The following is a 17,964-nucleotide window of genomic DNA, read 5'->3' on the forward strand; positions in this document are numbered from 1 at the left end:
ATATGGATTTTGAAGATGTGTCTCTAGCATACAAGTCAGTGCTTGACAGATGCTCGGAGATTCCTGCTCGTCCCAGTGTGGACTAGAGACTTCTCTGTGAAACACTCCCTTAGACAGGGAACTTTATAAGGGATGAACAAAATCACACTGTTACGTTAGAGACGAGCCGAATCTACTTCTATGACATTATGACCAAGCACTTCAGACATCACAGTTTCTAAAGACTAAGAAAAAACAGCAGACTTTGTACCAATGCAAAATCGAGCCCCATACCAGCCACTGTGAATATTAACTCTATCCTAGCCAAAACTAGCACAATGGGTCAACATAAATTTTGCAAGATGACTGTTCACACTATATTTTGAATTCTGAATGAAATTTCTCAATAATTCAGCAGCCCTTCATTAAAAGACCCTGTGACGTGACATTAAAAAAAATTGTAGCATTTAAAATAAATGTGAAATAAATATGTGTAAAGGAATACAGGCAGATACTATTTTGAAATAAGACATCAAGCACTGCACTGACTTCATCAGTAAGCATTTCCAAGCTGCATCAGCTTAAAACACAATCGTCAGGGCATCCCATACATTAAGCTGGGTTTAAAAATACCCAAAATCAATGGAGCTGATTGACTGTTCTGTTATTTCAAATTTACTCAGAAATCCCTACATTCCTTGACACACACTCCACCTCCTAATCTATACTGAATGTAGCCTGTCCTTGTGTGATAAGAGATGTTTCTTCAGCTTCAAAATCCATAGAAAATAAGCCTCAGCCATGAGGTTTGTGTCAGAGTTAGATTTCTGCTTGTAAAGCTGTGCTCTCGTTGTGCTTTTCCCTGAGTTGTCTTCTTTCCAGAGCCTGCAATAAACAATGTTTGAAAAGAAAAAGTGAACAGTATAACTTTGAGTTGGGGCATTCACCTCCTAATGGAAAAGTTATCCAAAAGATGAAGAAGTAGAACAAGATGAAATTGCATATGACTATAGTGATGAGCTATTAATTTTCAAGGTATTCTTCAAATTTTCTCAGGTAAAAAAACCCTATAAAACTAAATAATTACTCAGGAACAACCAAACCCATAACATCTGTAATTAGAAACGTGGTAATGTTCTTTCATACATGTTTTTTCCAGGGCTTACCAAGCTCTTTATGGGAAACTGTGATATGTAAACATTATTACTACTTTGTTTGCTCTTCAGATCAAATCCGTATGAATGAGGTTTGGATTGATTTCAGAATTTGGAAAATTCTGAGGTATTTTTCCCCACAGGTAACCCACAGTGTCTGATTTTCCTTTCACTCCTTTAATCATATTGCTGTAATTACCCCACTGACACTCACAATTATGTACATTAGCTATATGTGGGCTTCCCAATCATGGATCAGGATCTATGACAGCTGGCTAGATCAAAATAAGGCTTGTTCATACCTAAAGAACCACTAAGAAGTGCACAAAAAGAACAGCAGAAGCAGCACAACAACGCTAAGAGACTTCTGTATACCCTTTATCAGTTGTGTGACTTTTGTCTTGGCAAACCAGAGACAGGTGCGGAAGAAACACTGAAGTGGTCATAATGGAGAAACTGTTTTCTGGCATTTCTTTGGCAGGCGAAGCTAACCAGCACAGTAACAAAATCTGACTGAAGTTGAAACTTGTCTACCCCTAATCAGGATGACGGGTTTGGAAATGGTCTAATCCAGGTATACTTAGTATTGGTATTACACTGTTTCTAATATATTTGTCTATTTTCTAGTGTTTAAATTCTTTCAAGTACAATTCTTCTAAACTTGATCTTTTAAATGAATTAATTTCCTTAGGGTAGGTTCCTGGAGCTCTTCTTGGTTTTCAGCTATTATGTGGGGATCAAAAATAGCCACCATTTTGCTATACTAGATCCAAGGCTCACAGAACTAAGTCAAGGTGTCCCAGCCAAGCTCAGGTACCAATATATTCTCTTAAGAAAGGATCCAGAACAGAAAAAGGAAGCTTAGAATGCTTAGAGTTGCCTGTTTTCTGAAATTATTCCTGCCAGGATTTAGCACAGTTTGGCACACCACCACATTCATGCAGCAGGAAGCCACATGTTCTCAAAGAAACGTGAAGAATGTATGAATTTAGAGATAAGATCTTAGTAGGAAGACAGGTAAAAGTATTTCACATCTCTTAGTATTTGTTTGTGTTTTCTGAACCCATCTTTGAAATACAAAGGAAGTTAAGAGAACACATTAAGACGATGGGGAAAAATCTAAATTAAACTCATGAGGAAAGGAAATCTTTTTCTGATCTGCACCACAGCTGTGCACAGACAATCCAAACGTGTTATGATTCTGTAATAAAAACTATTGTTAACCACAATCAAGCTGTGACTTGTTGAGATAAAAGCACTTTCTTAATAGCATTTACTTATACATATATTAAATAGAGCCTGCTTGGATAAGGAGAACAGTAGTAGTAGTTTAATTGCAGGTCTTTAAGTGGGAAGAACTTTATCCTGTTTCATCACAGAAGTAGTCATTACTGAACCGGCTCAGAGGACAGAAGATTAAACACCTAATCATTACACAGGATGTTGAAAACCCAAGGCTTTATGTAAATGCCAAGTATCATGTTATTTTCCACTGGGTTGAGTTTCTTGCACTGTTTTCCCAGTTTTCTGGTGAAAACACTTGTTTTCCAACTTTTGTAAGCGAGTTATATGATTGTGAATTACTCCTATGGCTGGTATAAGGCAGGGATGCTTCAGCACCAAGCAGTTACATGGAATAACAGCGTTTCTCAAGTCTGAAGTACTTCTTGTACCACATTCCAGCCACAGGGAGAGTTGTTGAGCCAGGCTTATATTCCCTGGGCCCAGTTACATATTCATAGAGTGGCTCTTCCGAATCATCCCATGAGACGGTCAGTGCTGCTTTGGGAACACAAAGTGAGAGGCACAGAAGGGCTACATTCTGCCCCGGTCTTCGTGTTCTAGGTGTCATCCTATTGAGACGATCTACACAAACCCTATCTCTCCGTGAAAATAATAAAACCTTTACGAAGTCTTTCTCCTCACATTATTGAGTAAACTCACTACCGAGCATCAGTTGTACTTAAAAAGGTATACGAGAGCCACCTATGTGCTCTGCTACATTTCATAGCACAAGGGGTAATCCTATTAGATCAGCTTTCTGTTACGAATCACTCCGCTTTCTAACAGCAGAAAACGAAAAGTCTGCATCTACCCTAAGTAGCGAAGTGCAGCCCCCCAGCGCCACCTCCAAAGGCTTCCCTCCCTTCCAAGACCAGCCCCGTGCCACCCGAGTGGGCAGCGCCGCTGCCTCAGAGCTCTGCGCAGACGTGTCGCTCACTCAGCAGCTGCCCTGCGGGCGCTGTAGAACGTGGCTCTACCGCGGAGGCCACACACTGCCGGCCTTTAACCCTTTCTTTCCTCGGTGCCGGGGGGGCTGGCGCCTCCCTCGACCCACCCCGCGGGTCTAACGCGGTGCCCTCAGAGGCGGAGAGACTCAGCCTGCCGCCCTCAGCCCCGTCAACCCTCAGTCCTCACCCTTCACCCCTCAGTCCCCTCACGCCTCTCCCGGAGGTTCCCGCCCGCTGCCGTGAGGCGGCGGCGCGAGCGACTCCGCACAAGACGCACCCTCAACCCGCCGCCACGCTTTCGCCAACACCGCCCGGGCGAGCGGCCGCGCGGAGGCGGAAAGGGAATGCGGGACTTCCTGCGCGCGCACGCGCGCTGGAGGCTGCGGCACCTCTCGCGGGAGCGGAGCGCGTGCGCGCGCCGTTGAGACTCGTCGCGGGGCTGGCCCGCGCCCCGATTCGCCGGCGGGGCGCGAGCCGGGGTGGGGGCGGGGCCGCCTTAGGCCGGCAGCCAATGGGAAGCGGGCGGGACGGCGGGCAGGGGGGCGTGTCCGGCGGCGGGCAGGGAGGCGTGTCCGGCGGCGGGCGTGTCCCGGGCGGGCGCGCGCTGTCCGGGCAGCGATGGCGGACGATGGGCAGGGGCGGCTCGGGACTGAAGGCGGTCGGGGTGGCGGCGTGGCTGCGGTGGGCGGCCAGATGCTGCTGAGCATTGGGCTGCTGGCGCTAGCGCTGCTGGCGGCCTACCGGCTGTACTTGCGCTGGGGGACACGAAGCGGGCCGGGAGGCTCGGCCCGGAGGGGTGAGGCCGCCCCGCTGCCGCGCATGAAGCGCCGGGATTTCTCCCTGGAGCAGCTGCGCGAGTTCGACGGCGCCCGCAACCCTCGCATCCTCTTGGCTGTCAACGGCAAAGTCTTCGACGTGACCAAAGGCAGCAAGTTCTACGGGCCCGGTGAGACGGCGGGGGGCGGGGGGCAGTCCTGGCCTGGCCGCCTGGGACCCACCGGCGGTGTTAGATTGGTGATGCACACCGGGTCTGGGTTCTCCTCAAGCATCCGTCGTTTTTCCAGGTGCCTTGATTTGGATGTGCGATGTTTAATGTTATTTTTTTTTCCTTTTGTCTTTTTTAGTAGGTTTCCCCAGCGCAGCTGAGCAATGCTTTCTTCTAGCGCTTATGGCCTAGGAGAGAAAAACAACCAGCTGGTTATTTATTTATGCCACATTGAGGATGAATTTTAATCAGGATACAGGCAGGGCAGAGAGATCAGGAACTGCTATGTTGCTGCCATTGGGAAGAGTGCAGAAATCAACCCGATCTCTTAAACAAAAGACAGACGATACTCCTCTTTGGAGAGGAAATGTGTATTTTGAAGGTTCAGAAAAGTAAGCTTCAAAGGCAATGTTATGTTTTCATACCCACCTTGTAGCTTGTGAAACTGTAGCGTGTTGTCTCGTAACAAACTGTTTTTAATAATGAGGTGGGTAAACTTACCAGTGAGCACTGTGTTCTCATCTGATGCCAAAGGAAATGAGGGTTATGACTTCTGATAATTTTCTTCCTTAAACAATGGTGGTTTGGAAAACTTGATTTATTCAAACTATGCTGGAGTTTTCATAGTAGGCATGGGAAGTGTCCTTGTAGGAACGGTGGAGGGGAGAGAGGATAACTTCCCTCTACCTCAGGAAATAGTTGAAGTTAAGTAATCATCATTATTATTATTATTTAATAATAGAGGTCAAAAAACATAAAACACAGCACTGGCATGTTACAAGTCTTTGGTTCTTAGTTGGGAAAGGACAAGCAGTTGTATGCTTGAACTGGGCTAGAATTTTGTAACTCTTGTTATCCTTGAAGTTTGTGACACCAGTTGCACAAACTGAAGCTGCTGTAATTGAATCAAAATGCTTTTTTGACTGGATACTGTCAAAGTTAACAATGGGATCTGAAGTACCCTGCCATGTGCTATGTTGTTTATTGACCAGTAAAGCTGAAAAAATGCAGTCTGTTGAGCTGCAGCTTTCATGACATTTAATCAGGTTAGTTCTTTTGTCTCTTTCATTGAAGGGTTTTTAAACTGAGACCTGTGTGCTGACATAAAATGCAGGTAATACATATGCTGCATGAACCTTAAAACACCAGTAAGTTGACAGATTACTCCATGAAACAATACTGGACCATGATCTAAACATTCACTTTATCTCTTTTGTGCATCAAACAGCAATTAAATACTAGGCTTTCCACTGAAGATATCATTGGTGGTTCACACTGTCAACCTCTGCAGGTCTGTTATTGTGAGGAAGCTAAAACTTAATGTTCTGGGACATCAGTCTGCTTTTTTGATAACTGTTGGCAGCTGGTTTCCTTAAAACAGTGCTTCCAGGCTTTTCGAGGAAAGAGACAAATGCATTTGTTTTTTTTTCTCCCCTGTAGTGAAAGCTTGTCTGTTTCTAACAACTGACATCATCTTTGTCTATCAGATCTGTAACTTGGGACATGGCACGGTAGGATAGTGAAGCTCAACCTGTGCATCATCAGCTGTGTGTTCTCTGCCAAACATGTTGATGTTTGAATCGTGCTGATGTGGTTTTCCTCTTTGGATACATGTCGGAATTTTTTCTTGCAACTGTTTTGTGGCTGAAAAGGAAAATGCTAGTAGGTGGTTTGCTGGCCTGAAAAGATCTGAGAAGAGTCAGGTGGAAGAGTCTCCTACAGCTGGTTGAGACCTTTTCAGAAAGGCTTCAGTCAGAGTAGGCAGATGTCCACAGCAATTCTCAGGGTAATTTTATGTCTCATAGCTGGAGTGTGGCAAGGGAAATGCAAAGCATACCGACAAAGCATGACCAGATGTTAACAGAAGAAAGAGCTGAGGGCACTGGCTTTGCTGATATTTCAGGCTTTGACCGTGAGCCTTTGGTATTTTGTTGAGGTACTGATGTGAAATAGAGCATCAGCTTTGAAGACAGCAGAAAGCATTGGCTGAGGGCTCACTGTCAATTTTAAGTATATCTGGAGTGCTGGGTTAGTGTTGAATAATGTGGCTGTCTCAGGTGGCTTCTGATGCCATGAAAATAAGGTCTGGTTTTTCTCCTTCAGTGTAGTTTGGATACAAAGGTGTTTCTCATTTTTCTGCTTACAGCAGAAAGTTAAAAAATGCACAAAGTTGTCATTAGTCTAGATTTTTGTCCAACAGTTGAGATTCCATTAAAGTTCCCACCAAACTTCTGACTTTACTCAAAACTCTCATGGTTTTAAGTCACATCCAGTGATTCCTGTTATACTTTGGCCTGTTTCATTGAAGAGCCCTTTACATACATACAGTTAAGGTATTTTTAGATATTGATAGACTGTTGAAGTCATCCTTTCAAACAGCTATGACTGAAAACTTCACCTTCTTGAACATTTAATCGAAATGTTTTTCAGATTTTTTTAGCTTTTCTCATGTTGTCTTCTTTAAGCCTTACACAGTTTATCTCATCAGTATTCTCTTAGTCTTTGGTATGTCTTAGGCTTTTTAGCTAAGAGCAAGAGAAGGTTACAATGCACATTTACCTGTCTGTGCCTCCAAAACCCACTTTGCTTACACTGTACTCTTAATTTAAAACTTTACTTGCAAGTTCTTTTCTGAAATGCCGCTCTGTCCTGCAAAGATGCCCTTTGTTTCAACACCTCACTTAGGTGTATGAAATGCCACCTCTGCTTGTGCTCAAATGAGTAAGTGTCCTAGAATGCTTTGATTGGTTATTAATTTTAATTAATTGCCTTTTCCTTAATCATACACAAAATTTGAAAGAAATAAAGCAGAAAATTAGTGGTTAACTATTAAAAATATCACATAACCAGGCTTTCAGAGAAGCTGTTTTGGGATGATTTCCCATCTGTAATCACATCTCATGACTTAGGGTCTAATGATTAGTACCTTTTGTGTATGCTGTGTTGATTTTGTACCTTTATAACAAGACACAGTATCTACTATTTCATTTATTGCAACATTTAATTTCATGTTTGTTTTTATCAATATTTCTGGTTGTATATTTGTCAATAGATGGGCATTGTAAGATTTAAAGTACTTTATGTCAGCAAGTCTTAATATTTAGCATTTAAATTGGCATACCAAGGTAATGCTGTAAACAGGTTTTGATTAACTTAGCAAATACTTTGTGCATTTATGAAAAATATATGTCTTTGAGCATGACAAAGCAAGATTATATGCAATCCTGTGCATGCACCTGTTCACGTCACTTCTTGGTACTTAATGTTTTGTGATCTTAAAAAAATCAATTTCCCGACTTCCCTTCGCTGCAGTACATTGTCACTGTCAGCTCATTTCTCATCCCACTCTTGTCTTTCAAGTTGTCATGAAGATTTCTGATTTTCCAAGTTTGCCAGGAGGAATAGATAAGATAGTAGTTGTTCCTTCCTATAAAAATAATCCAGTGCTGTTAGACTTCCTTTGGAATTGAATGCTGTGAACTTCATTGTGTCTTTATTGACCACATGATAACAGTGCTTTTCCATACATCCTTTACGAGGGTACGGTTAGAGTGAAATGTTGCAGGAGGGACATTATATACGATGTATTTGGACAATTCTGCTAAGGGTGACCTTATCTTAAGAACACAACAGGCTGAGGGCTTACAGATAATTTGGGAGGATAAGACTGGGGGAAAGAAGTGCTTTCTCTAAGGTGTGTGTCTTCTCTGCATTTTTGATGTTTGTCAGCTCTTTGGTGTCTGTGTAATGAGGTGTTTCTCCCCCTGGGATTCAGCTTTTCAGAGAAACAGCATTTCTGGATAAAATGGAGTTCCAACCAGAAGAAGTAAAACTAAAAGGTGTATACATGCTATTGGTCAGAGATTGTTTCCATACTTCTGGTTAAAGGGAGTACTGCCTTTGCCACCAGGATGGAAGGGTTGTTCTGAGCCTCCAGGCCATATTCATGGAGAGCAGCGGCCAGTAAAGTGCTTTTGAGCAGGAAAATCAGTACTCGTCTCCTCCTCTGCTTCTGCTCCTTGTGTCTGTCAGCATTTTCCTTATCTTTTTTTAAATTTCTTTTTCCTTTTTTTATAACATCAATATGTTCCTTAAAACTAGAATAACTGTGTTTAATAAAAGGTCTCTGTAAATTCCTAGTTCCTGTTTAAACCAATCGTGTCCCAGTCACAGAATTGACTGGGTTGGAAAAAACCTCTGAGATCATTGAGTCACCTAAGGTTTGAGGGGCCTAATCAAGCAGGTATGCTAAGAGCAAGATATATTAGAATGTGATAGTGACATCATTGTTAGTGACATCTGGATGTTAAATCCAGTACACAGCAGCATCACTTTCATTTAATCAAAACACCTGGCCAGCATTGCTTGTCTTATTATGAGATAAACTAGTGGCCAGAGCATTTGTCACTAACACAAGATGTAGAATCTAGGTCCTTCTCAAGAATGGAACTATCTTCCAGGAATCTCTTGACTGCTCAACTACAAGCTCTCTTTGCAGTGCTTGTTGTCTGCCCCTTAAGTTGAAATTGGGTCATTGATTCTTGCACTTTTTTTTCCTAGAGAGTTAAAAAGGAAATAAGTGAGAGTGAGGCCCTCTGGCCTTATGCCTGAGGAGTCTGTTTCTAAACAGTTTCCATCTCAGCATGTAGGCTTTGTGGATTGGTCTCCTAAGAACACATACTTTCATGCAAATTGTAACTTAAAATTAACCCACATCTTTCCTTTCGTGTAAATCTGGAGCAGTAAAGTATGTCACCTTGAATTCCCAGTGATAAACGTTATTAGAAAGCTTCTGCTTTCAAGCTGCGTCTCAAAATGGCTTTGTCTAATTTGTAGCTTTTTCATTCCCTCATGAAAGATGCAACACCAAACAAACACGTTAGGATTCAGATGGAAAATGTGGGACAGCCAGTGGAGTTTTTGCTTTGAGCTGGAGTGGAAAAAGTAAGCAAAGTGATGGAATAACGCAGTTGTTAATAATTTTGTCTGCAGATGAACAAATGTCATCCGTGAATATCTAAGCTTCAGACAAAACTGGGGTTTATTTCCAGTGGCTGCATGGAGTCAACAGATGCAAAGAACATCTGGTACACTTTGCCTATTTGGTGATTGCACTTCCTACTTGAAGAAACCAAAGCTGCTGGTTTAAAACTAAACATTGTTAACCTGTGTGGCTTCTTCAGAGAAATCACATGATGGGCCTTGTGAAAATGAATACAATTTTTAGATTACATATCACTTCATTAGATATAAAGTCCACGTGGCTGTCTGTGGTGTGATCCCTGCACTGCCCGTTGGAACAATCCAAAGTTCAGTGTACAGTGTTCACTTCTTTACTAGTCTTGTAGCAATGGTCTGGGATGTTCCACAAAGCTGGTACAGAACTGAAATAAATGGTCAGGTAGCTTCTTTGGTAACCAAGAATATCTACTCCAAAGTTGAATATGAGTATAGGTTTTGCTGGGGGAACTATTGGCCAGACTGGCTGAAAATTGAAATGCATGCTATTCCAAGATCCAGTTTAGCCTGTTTTGGAGAAAGTGACTCGAAGCAGTGTTTCCAAATAAAAACTTCATACTTCAAAATTTTTACTATGGTGCTTTAGCCTAAATATATTCTTCCTTGCCTGCTGTTGTCTTAAAGTGTCTGCAAAGAGAAATTAAATCTTCATCTGAGAACCAGAACAGGGCTAGGAGGTGCAGAAATCCTGAGTGCAGGAATTGCAAAGGTATTTTTACTGTCTGAAGGGATTTTGATTTTACCAATTGTGAATTGTTTATTGTGAATAAAGACAAATATCAGGCTGGAACACAATGTCAAGTTCATCAAGGCTGCCAGATTCTTAACTGGATTCTAAAAGGAAGTGAGGATCTGCAGGTGGTGGGTACCAATGTTCTGTATGTGTTGTAGCTTAGGGAAGGGTGTACTTATACAAGGTGGAGTTGTAAGGTAGATGAGGACTTTATACAGGGGAAAATGCAGTGTATGAACATAGTGATAAAGACGTGGAGTTATGTAGGCAAATATGTGGTCTGGATAATTGGTCTCAGGGCTAAAATAAACAAAGGCTCTGAACAGAGTGCTTTAATATTGAAAGCCATGATGGGAAGAAAAGCATTCTTCAAGGAACAGCATTTTCCTTCATGTAAGGCTCATAGCACCTTGTAGCCAAGTAACATGTAGCAGACGTATTTTAATTCGTTTTGACACTTCCCTGACTTCCACTGTTGTGAGATGCCAAATAGGAGTGGGAGAGGAATTTATTTTAAAGTCGTAGTTGACTATGAAATAGCTAATTTGGGGATACAGCAAAAGAAAACTGAGATTTTTGTGATAGGGTCTCGAAAAATCACTTTGGTTTACATACCTATGCTACAAGCCTCTGTTTTTGCCCTCTCTTCAGTGTGTCTGTCATGTCATGCTGCAATCAATTATTTACAGCAGGAGCCAGTCTAAATAGGTGGGCAGACAAAAGGAAAGAAGGACTATGGGTAGGGCTTGCAGAGTAAATTGCATCTGGTCATGAAAAAACTCTGTGGGAGCGTGTCTAGGATTGCACTAATGTCTCTAACTCAAAATCATGTTCCTGAAGGATATTTTCTCCCTGGGGTTCTCTGTGCTGGCACCTTCCTAGGTACTTCTCCAAATGCAATGAAATCTGATACACAAAATACCTTTTTAAGACTGTTGCACTGGTATTTTATATAAAAGTGAATAATAGACATGGGCTAATAGCAGAACCCCAGACCTCTTTGTTCTATATTAATATGAAATACTGTACTTAAACCCTGTGTAGAAGTACCTGAATGGAACCTTTAAATGTTGAAGTAGATTGCTCATACCAAGTACTCTGAACTTCGCTTTAGCAACCGTGCAACTAAGGTGAAGCCAAGCTTGCACCATTTTTTAATAATCATAATTCAATATTTTAATAATCATAATTCAATATTTACCTTTTAGTAAAGGATGGGACACATTTCTAAGTTACATTTGCAGAGCTGGAATTTGAGATGCTGTCTACCGAATCCAAAGGCTGATTTTTACAAGTTAGCATTCCATTGAGTGCTTGGACATGGCTCGATGGTTTCTCTGTGACTTCTGAATACTTCTCTAGTAACAATCTGGAACGTTTAGATTCAGTTTCAGAAAAGAAAAAAAAGTTGGTGTAATAGCATATGAGATATTTAAAAGATATTAAAAGATATTTGCAGAAATTTTGCCTCCATTAATCTTAATGCAAGCTGATACATTCTAAAAGCTTTCATGCTTTCAGTTAAGTATATTATTGAGATGTAAGGGTGTTTAGTGCTGATAACTATGATACTGATAAATATGTCATTCTCTTTTTAATAGAAATAATTGTAATCAAGCTGGTGGACCAAGAGGTGGCATCTCAGCAGGTGCTGTAAAACTCCACAAACCACTAAATGCAGGGTAGAAGAGAAGGGTAGCAGTGTGCTACTCTCTGGTTAGTCAGAATTTAGATAACACATTATCCAAATAGTAGGATTTATGGCAATATTTGCTTGAAACACTTCAGAGAAAGGAAAAACTGGGGACAAAATACTGTTGGTGGGGACATTATGTAACATACAATTGCTCTTAAAGATTTACTGATTGTGGTGTTTGTAAGAGCTGTTTATAGCTCCAGTTCTTCATGCAGAACATAAAAAACTAGATCACTTGAATGATTGCTATTTTGAGTGAAGCAAGACTTCTTGTTTGAAGAAACTGTTGTGTTGCAGATGATGGGCAACACTGCGTTTTAGCCTGTTCTGTGGGAAGTGACTGAGTATGCAGATTGCATTTGTACAGGGTTGATGTCAGTCTCTAAATCCTGTTTTGCATATAAACATCTAATTCAGGATGCCAATAGGAAAGACAGAGTTCACTAGCCCTCTTGCCTTTTTTTCTCTTTAGTACTCTAAATGTAGTTTCTGATCCCAAAGGTAGTTTTTGTGAAAGTCATTCCTGGAGCTAAATATCTAAAAGGATGAGCACATCATGCTGTTAATCATTATGATTGTCTCTTATGGCCAGATTGGTACAGTGCAAACTTCCAGTTGATAATTCATTCTCCAATACCTCCTTCTTGTGGAATTTTGCTTTTAAATCAGTTGGTTTATTTCCAGAGAGACAAGGGAATTGTCTTTGGCACACAAGACACCCTTCTGTTCTCAGGTCTGACTGTAAGCAGCTTACAATGCCAAGCACTCCGGGGTGGAGAGACGACACCAGTTCTGGTGAGGACGTAGTTTCTTCTAATCCATATGGTACTCGGGTTCCTTGCCTCAGGAATTCTTCCTGCTGCATTCAGCCTCTGTCTGAACCCTGAAGTCAATGCCCTGCAAGAGCAGATAGGTGTGGTGGCTGGAGCAAGCGGCCTGGGAGGAAACCAGCCTCTTGGATTGATTTCCCGTGGCTCGTCCTGGTGCAGAAGAGGTCTGAGGTGCTCCAGCAGGCAATAGAGGGGGTGAAGGACAGTGTGTTGCCACTTGCTTGTGTTCATTCTTGCCCGTGGGTGCTGCCTTTTCTTCAGGCTGACGGCCACTGTCGAGAGGTAAGCCAGAGAAGGGTCCTGGCCTATTTATCTTCAAGTAGCAACCACTCTGTAGCAAGCCTTGGGCATCTCCCTGGTGCTCAGCTGCTGCAGTTAGTGCAGAAAACTTTAAAGTGGGTGGGGTTTTTTGGTTTGCTTTTTGGTTGTGGGGTTTTTTTGTTTGTTTGTTTGTTTGAACTGATCTGAATTAAGGTATTTGGTTTTAGGACAAGAAAATTTAACATATGCTTAAAGTCTTTTCCATTAATTAAAATTTGGGAAAGCTATCCTTATCCTGAAAGTTGTTAGTTTGCAAATCATCCAGTTCTCTTAGTAATAATACTTATTTTAGTCATAGCTTGAAATTTTATTGGCATATTTGTGCTGCTTTGCATTAGTCAAAAAGTACAGAGGAAGTAGTTGCTTTATATTCTTAACGTGACAATCCGTGCTGTTTTCAAAGAGTAGTACAGGAGAGGGATATGGAGGATCTGCTGCCCAAAGTAAGTGAGGAGATTTCCACAGAAGTAAGAAATGTCCCAAAAGATGTAGAAAGTTCTTGTGGTTCTATAAGTGAAGTGAAATTATTAACTAGCAGTCTTAAGTTATATTTATTTATAATAATGACTTTCTAATTAAGATGTCTATACAGTTTGGTTCTGCTAATGCCTGACTTGTAAATACCCAATGTTTTGTTTAATAGAAGTGCATTTCTTTTGAATTCCAGCCTCTGGTCCCTTTGGAATTTGCATCCACTGACGTGCATCAACTGACAGGGATTTTTCCAGATATCCCTTCAAAGTTATTTTCCTGGTTCTGCTTCTCTCAGCAGACTTTATCTCCCAGTGACATTAAAGATTGAATTGCAGTGCTGTTGAATGTCGAACAGCCGTGGCATTGAAACTGCTGCTGTTCCAATCACTGCAGAATTTTAATTTATGGCTTGGGCAGACAATGTAAAGAACAGAGATTTGGTTACCATAAACAAAGACTTGAAGGCATCAATTTTGTCTTTTTGTTTTCAGAGGGTCCGTATGGAATATTTGCTGGCAGAGATGCCTCCAGGGGACTAGCAACTTTCTGTCTAGATAAAGATGCACTCAGAGATGAATACGATGACCTATCGGACTTAAATGCTGTACAGATGGAGAGTGTAAGAGAGTGGGAAATGCAATTTAAAGGTAAATTCTCAAATTAGCAGCACATCTTTAGCTTAAGGAAATGCTTTTAATAAAAATGACTGACTTGGGCTTGGGAAGCTTTTAAAGAAATGTTGACAATAATATCATTAATGCAATGTAACTTCGTTAAGAAAAGACCAGGGAATTCAGGCCTTTCTTCCATAGAGAGCCTTTCACTATATCTTACTAAATCTCTTTCAACCTTTTAGTTTTATACAAGAAAACTGTTCTCTTATCTCTTCAGAACAGAATTTTACTCTCAAATCTCATCAGCTTAGCTGATGGAACTCCTGCTCGCAGGTTGTTGGCTTTGGGTGCCATGGAATTATAATTAGGACTAAAGATTGTTTTAGCATAAAGGGTTGAACAAGTTTGTCTTGAAATAATTTCTGACAACTATGCCTCAGGAGGGAGGAAGAGTCATTTTTCACACTGACTGAAATCAAAACAGGCTGAGGGACTGAAGAGCAGCAGTTTTCAGCCCTTGAGTGACAAAGCTTTGCCTGATCAGCTGCAGGAGAACAAAAACGAAGTACTCACAGTTAGAGAAGGAAGGGAGCAGCAGTAGTAGAAAGAATGGTTTGGGAGGCTGATCTTGCTGCTAAATTACCACCAATTCCAGTGATTCAGGTTAAGAACTGTAGTGTGTAAGAGAGAAAGTGAATTTGCAGTAGTCCAGGCTAACAAGCAAATGCAGCTGTATTTGATTGTAATGGAATCATAACTCTCTTTCAGAAAAATATGACTACGTAGGTAGACTCCTAAAACCAGGGGAAGAACCATCAGAATACACAGATGAGGAAGATACCAAGGATCACACTAAACAGGAATGAACTTTGTAAACAACCAAAGTCAGGGGCCTTTGGAACTGCAACCTCTTATCCCCATCACAGAATGTCCTGCATCTTTGGGTACAGTTCATCTGCTGCGAAAAACATTCAACAGGTTTTGTACAAGGAAAATAATATACTCACAAGTGAAGATTTGAATACTAGACATTCTTTGTGCTGCCAAATTTTTTGTTGCAGTTTATTTGTAATGTCTGGTTAGGCTTCGTTAGGGAAGAGGGGCCAGGGATTTAAAGGCAAAAATGCTATTCCTTTTTATCAGTAAGCTGAAGCCTTCAAGTAGTATATCTTACAAGTTCTCTAAAAGATGTGAGTCTTCAAGCTCAGAGGAAGGTTTGAATCTTGTTTCGTGTGTTTCTCCTCTAGCATTAAAGATGTACTCATGCACATCAGCAGCAGTAGGTTAGACTACTGAAGCTGGTGCTAAAATGTGAATTTCCAATTTTGTTTTGTATGTGGGTGTTAGTGGCCTCAGCAGAATACTTCAGTTCTCTAAGAGAAGTCCATGTAGATTAGGATGGGGATAAAGTTCATCCTTTTCTCAGAAGGATTGGATAAAACCGTTTCCTCTGCAACAACTATTATCTGAAGCCTGCCTCTCCCCCCTTTTCCCATCCTCTAAATCAAATCAAATATTAATTGTGCCTTATTTAGCTTACATAGACTTGAATTGTTTTAAGGGACAGCCCCCAAATTGCGGTTTCATAGTCACTACAAGCAGCATTGAGACTGAAGTTGGAATGTTCTGTTGACTGGAAAGCCTTGATGTCATTCTGTGTATAGAATGTAAAAGAGGAATACTCAGTGTTACTGCCATATGTTAATACTACATATACTTAAATTAGCATTGTGATGGCCAAATGCATACTCCCATGCTTCTTTTTAATGAATTACAAACACAAAAAAAGTCACCCTTCCTCCTTTTCCAGAAGCTGCCTAACTTTTGGGAGCATAGCCTTCACACCCCTGTAGAATGAAGGGGCGTTGCGCGCGTGTGTCTGTGTGTGTGTCGTCTGAATGCAAGATGTGGGAGGGATTGTTTCTGCAGATATTGTAAATACAAGTACCATTTTAATAAAGCATGTACAATACCACATGTGCTGTCAGACTTTATATAGTAGCTGTTAAGCAGAGCTGGAAATGATGGAATACAAAGGGGAAGAAGTCTTGGATATGTGAAGCATCCGTCACTATTAATACTGCTCCTTGTCTAGCTGTTTTCCCTTTCAAGTCCCAGCTGTTGAGGAATCTTGAGGACTTACTCAGGTAAGCTGTATTTAAGAGAGTAAACCTATGCCAATGCATTTATGGTGGGGAAAAAGAAGTAATGTAAATAAAGCATTTTAGAAACTCACTGTAATGTACAGTAGGAGGAATATGTCTCATGGCATTAATAGGACAACAACAGCAGCCTTGTGGCTTATGTCCGTGTACCTCTGCAGATTTCACCTGTAATAAGTCTACAGTAACAATTTATATATATACACATTCTGTGGAACTGTAAACTGTGAAATTCCAGAGTTGACTACTTTTTTATTCCTGTTTGACTGAAAGAGATTTATATTGATGTAAATGAAACAAATAAACAAAAACTCTGTTGAATCATGTGTAACTCAAGTGTCCTAGAAGGCAGATTGAATGCTGTTGCTTGCATATCCAGCCTTGGAATAGAATAGTTTTAGCATGGAAGAAGTAACAGAAGTAGAGCTGTTTCTCCATAAAGTTATGGCTGCAGCGTCCCGTTCAGGCTGGACAGTTCTGAGAGGTGTGAATTCAGTAAGCACTGGCTTCTGCTTGGGTAACATCGTTATAAGCTGAGCAACAGTACAATATCCAGGCTTGGACTGAGTGTCTGCTAATCATCTAACTCTGCTGAAATGCTGGGCATGCTGCTGTAACTAACCACAGAAATATGTGGTTTAGATGGAACAGTGGAAGCTAACAATATAAATAAAAGCTTCCTTCCATAGGACAGGGGCTAGGAGTAATGAAATACCAGTTCTATATCTGGATGCTTCACTAGGAAGTTTTTTTCTTTTAACTAAATCTCACTATAAAAGGTTTTACCCTACAATTACAGTATGCCTTTCACTTTTAGCTGTTGCATTTCATCATGGCATCCAGATTGTCTACTTGTGGAGCAGGAAAAGGCAGCTTACCCAACTATCTCATAGGACAATCAGCTAAATACTTTTTTTCTGCATTGTATTTGGTAAAACATGCATGAAAATACACATACACGTTACAGCTTCTACCATACAAAGTCATGGCTGGAGGTTCTTAACACTGTCAGTTTCTCTGCTCTTCACTCATTACAGCCATTAGTGTTGCTACATCTGGCATAGCATTAGCTGTTCATCATGCTTATATCTGCTTGATGTACTAGCTTCCTACTAGAGAAAGAAAGGTAGTTACATGCACTTCTGTTGTTTTTTAAAAAATGTTTTAAAAGCACAATGCTTAAAATTTAACTTTTAGGATTGGCTGAACAACAAGATGGGTAAAGCATGAGTTTTGTTTTAAAACATCTTAATGGTAACTATCAGGAATACAAAACTTATCCCATGGCAGCAGAATGTTGTATTTTGCTGTCTAGTGGATTTAAATTACCATCATCCGTCGTACATACAAAGTCAGTAGTGATCTAAAGCTGATAATCTAAAAAAAAAAAAAAAAGTGCTTTAAAGCACAGAGTAATATATATAAAAAGTTGACATATACAAAGCATAATTGAGAATAACATCAGATCTATCTAACCTTCTGTGCAGCTGCTAAAATAATTTGATGGAGGCATTCATCCTTGGAACATTTGTGTCAATCACTTGGTCAAAATTCACTGTTAAAGTAAAATGATGGGCAGGTTGATACTGACTCTGTTAAATTTTGTTTAAGCAACATGAGGGTCTTGAAGGGAGAATTTCTCATCATCCATAGGAACAAAATACATTTTCAGTTAAATATATGACTTGTTTTCCTAGGCTAGACTTAGTGTTAAACTAGTTTGAACCATCGTTTGTTTTGACACTTCTGCCTCATTTGTACGCTGC

General features: G+C 40.8%; 2 protein-coding genes across 3 annotated transcripts in view; one reads left to right on the forward strand and one right to left on the reverse strand.

Moving 5' to 3' along the window:
• Positions 1-3,935: 3,935 nt before the first annotated feature.
• On the forward strand, positions 3,936-16,013 carry PGRMC2 (progesterone receptor membrane component 2). Its single transcript, XM_032684853.1, has 3 exons — positions 3,936-4,310; positions 13,914-14,069; positions 14,805-16,013. Exons 1-3 carry the CDS (start codon positions 3,983-3,985, stop codon positions 14,900-14,902), a joined length of 582 nt encoding a protein of 193 aa, XP_032540744.1. The 5' UTR covers positions 3,936-3,982; the 3' UTR covers positions 14,903-16,013.
• Positions 13,081-17,964, reverse strand: part of LARP1B (La ribonucleoprotein 1B) — a 35,469-nt gene continuing 30,585 nt past the window's right edge. The window contains exons 20-21 of one of the 2 annotated variants that reach the window (XR_004356518.1): positions 14,610-14,707; positions 13,081-13,455 (exon numbers count right to left, since the gene is read on the reverse strand). Coding sequence is in view for 1 of the 2 variants with exons in the window: in XM_032684840.1 (XP_032540731.1) it covers positions 14,676-14,707 (32 nt within the window). In the remaining variant the exon portion in view is untranslated. Of the gene's footprint in view, positions 14,708-17,964 lie in introns of both variants that reach the window. The other variant, XM_032684840.1, reaches the window with a different exon arrangement.

This window comes from Chiroxiphia lanceolata, chromosome 4 (assembly GCF_009829145.1).
Source record: "Chiroxiphia lanceolata isolate bChiLan1 chromosome 4, bChiLan1.pri, whole genome shotgun sequence".
NCBI lineage: Eukaryota > Metazoa > Chordata > Aves > Passeriformes > Pipridae > Chiroxiphia > Chiroxiphia lanceolata.

Bases quoted from the DNA above. Each gene is read 5' to 3' on its own strand.
- PGRMC2 (XM_032684853.1), top strand. From the start codon at position 3,983: ATGGCGGACGATGGGCAGGGGCGGCTCGGGACTGAAGGCGGTCGGGGT. The intron at 4,311-13,913 runs GTGAGACGGCGG...TTTTGTTTTCAG, and splicing joins CAGCAAGTTCTACGGGCCCG to AGGGTCCGTATGGAATATTT. The intron at 14,070-14,804 runs GTAAATTCTCAA...ACTCTCTTTCAG, and splicing joins GTGGGAAATGCAATTTAAAG to AAAAATATGACTACGTAGGT.